The following is a 6,237-nucleotide window of genomic DNA, read 5'->3' on the forward strand; positions in this document are numbered from 1 at the left end:
TGTCATCCTTTACTGATTAGTACACGTGTCACTATTCTTATTGGTCCTTATTTTGGCAGAGGCGGTTTCTTTGTATAATTCTACAATGACTACTGTCCACACTCACCTCCCATGCTTGAGGTACTAAAATTTAATCAAAAAGGACAAAGAGTGCGCTTACTTACAGTGGGTGCTTCACCAGCTTATTGATTATTTAATTTAATTTTAAGTAAAGAACTAAGGCTCAGTTTGTTTCTCATATTAGAGAGACTATTCTAAAACCCGCACCAAGATAAACAGGAAGGACCTGTGATTGTGTCAGCAGAATATTTCCCTACATAATGCCTGTTTTTTCCACACCCAGTATAACAAACCCTTTTCACATATGTTTTATTGTACATATATCTCCCATAATGCAAACCTTTTCCATTTTCAACCGTAGAGTCAGTCCTAGATGAAGTTGGCGCCTCAAAGCTAAACAAGGTTCAGGATCAGCTGAGGAAGACAGGTATGTATGATGGTAACATGAACATTAAGTGGACATGGCAGCACGTGGCATACTAAATGGAGCATATACTTTAAGGAGGAGCATTGAAGTCACGCTTGCCTTAGCTGATCGTATCAGCTTTCATGCTTCACAATCACTGACCTGTTTATCAGCTGCGTGGCAACCAGCTGACTAGTAACGTCCAATCACATTTATACAGGTGCAAAGTGTGGCTTTTACAACGCCACACTTCTTACTTTTAAGGTGTGTTCAGACAGAGAGGTATGAGAGAGCATGACTGCGCACAAAGCCAGTGGAAAGACACTGGGTGAAACTCTTGACCTGTCCTATTTAATAAAGGCAAAGAAAGCCTTTAAAATAAATAGGCCAATATATATAAGATGGTGGAAAACTATACTGATGGTTGAATGGCAGGTAATGAGTTTTAAAATTTTTATGGGGGGGGCCCACAGACCTCTGTGTGATTTGCCCCCTCCCCAGTGTTGACTCCATGGCTAATTAACCTCCTGAAAGCGCTGGTAGGTGAACAGATTTCTCTATTTACAAGCAAAGTAGTAGAAGACAGCATTTCCCAGTAATCTCAACCTGTCCTAACAGTCTTGTCAAAGTAGAGGACAGTCACTGAACTAAGTCTGATTCAGCTCTCTGGCATTTAACAGGATCCTCGGAAGGTAACAGCTTTTCGGCCTGCTCTTACTCAAGTAGCCGTTTGTTGTTATTGGCTTGTTCAGCTTCTGTGACATCTTTTATTTGAACTGTTAACTTTCCGGGCGGGCGTTGCTGAGCCTGTGGTGGTGGGGGTGTTATCGATCTACCCCAACACATTTCCTATTTGTGGTGTTTATGTTGGCTGTGCCTGTATAATTGTTTGGAACTTGGAGTGCGACCGACTTTACTGGTAGCAGGAAACACATTATGGGCCGTTTTTCGCACACGACTTGAACGCAACACAGGAGAGGACCGCTTGGGCACGCGCCAGGCAGAGCTGTTTCAGCTTGTGAAGCACGCGGGCCGGTGGTGAGCGCGAGCCAGGATGCTGTGTATGTGCGGGAATGGAGACGATAAAGTGGAACAGTTGTGTTAGTAACAAAAACAGCTGAGAGGAGGAAAGTTTGTGGAGTTTAGCAGCAATGAGCGGAACGGTAACGAGGAGGAGAAAAGGGCCCCGACTGACGAACTTCAAGAGCAGATGGAGTGAGTAAACAACCGGGGCTGTTTACTGTCACTGACTGGGTCTACGTAGTGAACAACCAGTTACGTGATATTCCGATTTAAAGCCCATTAAACGGTTACATATTGTAAAAAACGTACGTTACTATTGAACAGTGTTACTATTTCACGTTACACGTCGTATACCTGCTGTCGGGACGTGCGTTGTTGACCTGTCTCGAGCAGGTTGTTCCTATTTGTGTATCCGGGTATCTGGTAGTCCTGCCAACCACTTCATGTTAACAAAAAGCTAGACTTTACATTAGTTTGTATTACTGGTTAACGCACTGTATGGGTTTTTTTGTTGAATACTGGGGACTAGTAGACTGGAATAAAATGCAACACGGTGAAATATAAACTTGCCGAATTGAATAATGGACTTCAGTGATGTGTTTTGTAGCCTTGCGAGATATGTACTCGGCAGCACTAAATTCACCTTTTGTTAAATGGAGTTCGGTAAGATGCGGCAGGCGGATTTTGGATACCTCAATAAAACGAGGTTTTAACAACGTGGTTCACTGTCAGTCAAAAACCAGACTTCAGGCTGTGACAAGTGCACTTGCTATTATTCACACTTAAGCATGTTGCCTAATTTAATATAGCTACAAACCAGTTAGACAGCTCTTAGATATTATTTATTAGAAGTATAGAATTTGGATTACTTTGAAGCCTCAGGAGCTGAAGTTACAATCAGAAGTATGCCTCTGTTGTTGCAGTCAGTTTGAAATACTGGTGTTTTCAGTAGTATCAACACCTTTAACACATCAAACACCAGGCGAGGTTTTCCATGACTGGCTACACATCCAGCCAAGAATGTGGCTGAAGACACTGAAGAGGATCACTGATGAAGTGGAATTTAGAAGCTAAAAACGGCTATATTTAGAAACTGGACAGGTAGATAAAAAGATAAGTGGACAGATTTTGCAGGTTTTCTGAGGGAAAAATAACATGGAGCAGGATTAAGGCAGTTTTGGTCTTTTGTGACTGCGCCATTCCTTTTCTTATAGAATTGACAGCATGGTGTTGTAACATGTTCAGGAGCCTCAGGGCACGAGGCTGTTTAACAGCACTGTTATTTACACCCACATCAGAGCTGAAGAGCAGAAGCACAACTCGTGTGGAGGCATAGGAAAACCCTGCTCTGATGTAGAGTAAATAAATTACACTACAACCTAAGATACTTTCTGCTACATATATTTTTTCTTACTGAATACAAAGTTGTGCAAGTGCAAGGCGCTGAGTTGAGGAACACTGCCATTGCTACCGACACAGCGACACACACCTTGTCCCAGCAGCAGAGGTTGTGTCTTACACACTTTAAGCTGCAGTAGAGCTGTTGTCAGGAACATGGGAGGTCAGCCAGACTGAAACCTGGACAATGTCCAGTGGGATTCCTTTTTTGTAGGATACATTCAGTTGAACTCTTTCCTCATGTGCTGTATGTGCTCACTCGGCTTTTTAACTTACGTCGAACTGCATGATGAATGTGACATCATGTTTGGCAGTAAACCAAACATTGCAGTGATAACCGCAACACCAACAAGAATGTTTTATTTTTTTGATTTGCACACTTAAAGCATTAAAGGTTAGGTTCACCCCAGTATCTATAATTATATAGTTAGAACTTGTGCCTGTTTTCCTATCAGAATTCTGCCTCCACCCCAATGCAATAGAGGTGGATGCATGTTTGACTTTGCTCCTCAAAACACTTCAAACTGATCTTTGAAAAATTCAACAGCAAGGTGTTTTCCCACAAACACTGGGCCTCGTGCATGAAGCGCTTGCGCAAACAGATTCATTCCTCAGTGATTTCAACAAGTGATTAGGAGGATTTGTAGCATTTATCCATTTTCTCACATTTACAGTTTTCTCTTACGCGTGCATGAAATTCTGTGGTGGTCCAGACCTTTCTTTTGAGTCATCTACAGATGTATTAATGTTTCCTCCACTGGGGGAAACACTGATAATAAAATGTGTAATATGTGTAAGAACTGGAGTTTAAATGCGTTACAAGACATAGAATTTGTTTACTTGCTCAGAGTTAGATGACTGTGTCTCTTTCCATTACATAACAATTAGACCCTGACTGATGTTGGATTTTTAAGACTCAACTACTGATATGGCGGCTGATAAAGTGCATTCATGTGTTTTAATGAAAATAGACCTTTTCTATGTGGATTGTGTTTTCTAAGTAAGTTGAATATGTTTTAACATGTTTAGGCTACTCTGTCAACCAATTAGAAAATAAAGAATATACAAAAGTAAATAGTTAATCAGACATCAGTACTGTATGTTCAGTATCAGCCATTGGTGACCATTTAAATAAAGAATAAATAAATCAAATCCAATAAGTAGCTAAACATTAGTACTGTAAGACTACAAACTATCTTTTTGACTACATTCATTTTCACTTTGCTATATGTTGGAATAATTACAGCTTACTTTTACTTTACTTCAGTTCACCTAACATTAACACAGACTCAGAATTTGTGACTTTCACTTTTACTTGTGCCTGGAAGGTCTCTCTCTCTCTCTCTTCTCTCTGTCTCTCTCTCTCTGTCTCTCTGTCGTGTCTGTGTCTCTCTTCTCTTTGTCTCTCTCTCTCTGTCTTCCTGTCTGTCGTGTCTCTCTCTCCTCTCTCTCTCTCTCTCTCTCTCTCTCTCTCTTCTTCTCTCTCTGTCCTTTTAATTTCTCTCTGCTGGCACATTTCAAGATGGATGATTTGTTGCTACCAAATTCATTTCATACACTATGACTGGAGTTGGAGCGATTTTGCTGTCTCAAAAGTTAATATGATATATTTTCTTCAGACAGTCACACACTTAAAGCCGACAATGAATTGAGCTTTTTTTTAAGGCTGTTTATTACCCGTGTGAAAGATGTTGTCGACCGTATTTTCCAGTAGAAAGCCGTTTTCCCACGTGACCTGAATGCAAACGGAAAGATATTTTTCTCAAGCTTTGAAGTAAACAAATGATTCAGCAGACTGTTGCCAGTATACACAGAACATTAATAGGATAGCTCACTGGTTGCAAAACCTTTTGCTTTAGCAACAGGGAGATTGAATGAATGGTTTGCTCGAGTACTTGTTCATCATGCCAATCCAAATAGAGAGGACCTGCATTACACTGGACAGCTCTGGGTGCTTGGATAAAGACCATATTGTTTTACAACCACAGAGCCATGCAGAGGAAACAGAGTGTGCAAAACCTGTAGGCTGGACTCAATTCTGTTTCATACAGCAGGTTCAATTGGGTCTTGACCTAAGCTTACCATGGAAATTTATGACCTTCGCATTACAAGACGTGGTCCTGGTTGAGTAGTTGATCAGCCTTAGCTTCACCTTCATACTTGAAAAACAGCACTCTATGCACACTTCCTGCAAGGCAGTCCCTCTAGGCATGTGTTTATTTTAGACATTTAGGGCTTAAGTTATAACTGACTTCAAATTCTAAATTCCACACCATTGTCATTTTCAAGATCTGCACAGTATCCAAACTTACATATGCTTGCAAATGCAATGCAAACATTTTGCTTATCAGCTATTTGACTGCTTAAGCTCATTTGACCCAGGGCTGGTAATTTAAACAGTTATTCCCATACATAGCACCACCTTTGTTCAAGACCAGGACTCGTTGAGGACTGGGTTGAAGGATCGAGTCCAAGTCGAGAACAGAGCAAGACCGAGACAGGGACAAGATCATGCCTTGCCATTGCCACAAGATAGTTTTGGACAGCGGGCATATGGTTCAAGTGACGTTGATTGGGCTGTCCAGACTGCCAATGTCAGTGTCATTCTGAATAGATTTAACCAATTAAACCAATAACAATTTTAGATTAGTTGTAGAAACCAATACATTTCAGAAGCACTCTTCTCTCAACTTTTTTTTTGAGGAAGTTACATCAGAAAAGACATTTATTATACAGCACTGCCATTATGTCACTTGTACAAAGCAAAGAACAAAAATCCAAACTGATGTCTGCTTTTATTACCTGCTTTTCTCTGTTTGTCTAGGTGAGGCAGGAGTCCCTCTCTCCAATATTCAAGATTACCGCCTACATCTCTAGCATGTTCTGTCATTGAAGATTTACAAGACAGACAGCTGTATGCAACGATGTCTTAAGCTTGAGTAAATTCCCAAAGGCTTTTTATCTACTAGTCCCCCAGTATTCAACATGAAAAACCCCACAATATCATCATATGAGTGGTTTACTTTTTACTGTGAAAAGACACTAAAGATCTTATACATATTTACAACAAATCTTATATGTAATGCATATAAAGGTTCCAAGACATTATTTGTAATAGACTATGAATTCGTGGTCATGGTAGACAGGATACTATCCTACATGTAACATCTCATTTTACATCAGCAGGTCTAACCAGATAGACAGAGTTCCCCGGATGAATTAACACAATATGACATATACAACCTGATACTGGTGGCAAGGTGACTCTAAAGTAAAGCTGAGACGTTGAGAGCTGCATCCAGTACAATCGACGAAATAGATTCCCATAACAAAGTGCATATATTTTGTTT

The 6,237-nt window shown here is 40.5% G+C and overlaps 1 protein-coding gene across 2 annotated transcripts in view; it reads left to right on the forward strand.

The window, feature by feature from the left end:
- The window catches only part of dennd2da (DENN/MADD domain containing 2Da), a gene marked incomplete at its 3' end in the record, with an annotated part of 26,075 nt that overhangs the window by 7,034 nt on the left and 12,804 nt on the right, over positions 1 to 6,237 (forward strand). The window contains 1 exon segment of one of the 2 annotated variants that reach the window (XM_035655875.1): positions 422 to 487. In XM_035655875.1, coding sequence (XP_035511768.1) covers positions 422 to 487 — 66 coding nt within the window. 2 annotated transcript variants of the gene reach the window in all.

This window comes from Morone saxatilis, unplaced genomic scaffold (assembly GCF_004916995.1).
Source record: "Morone saxatilis isolate NCDOM2014 unplaced genomic scaffold, NCSU_SB_2.0 Contig15, whole genome shotgun sequence".
Classification (NCBI taxonomy): domain Eukaryota; kingdom Metazoa; phylum Chordata; class Actinopteri; family Moronidae; genus Morone; species Morone saxatilis.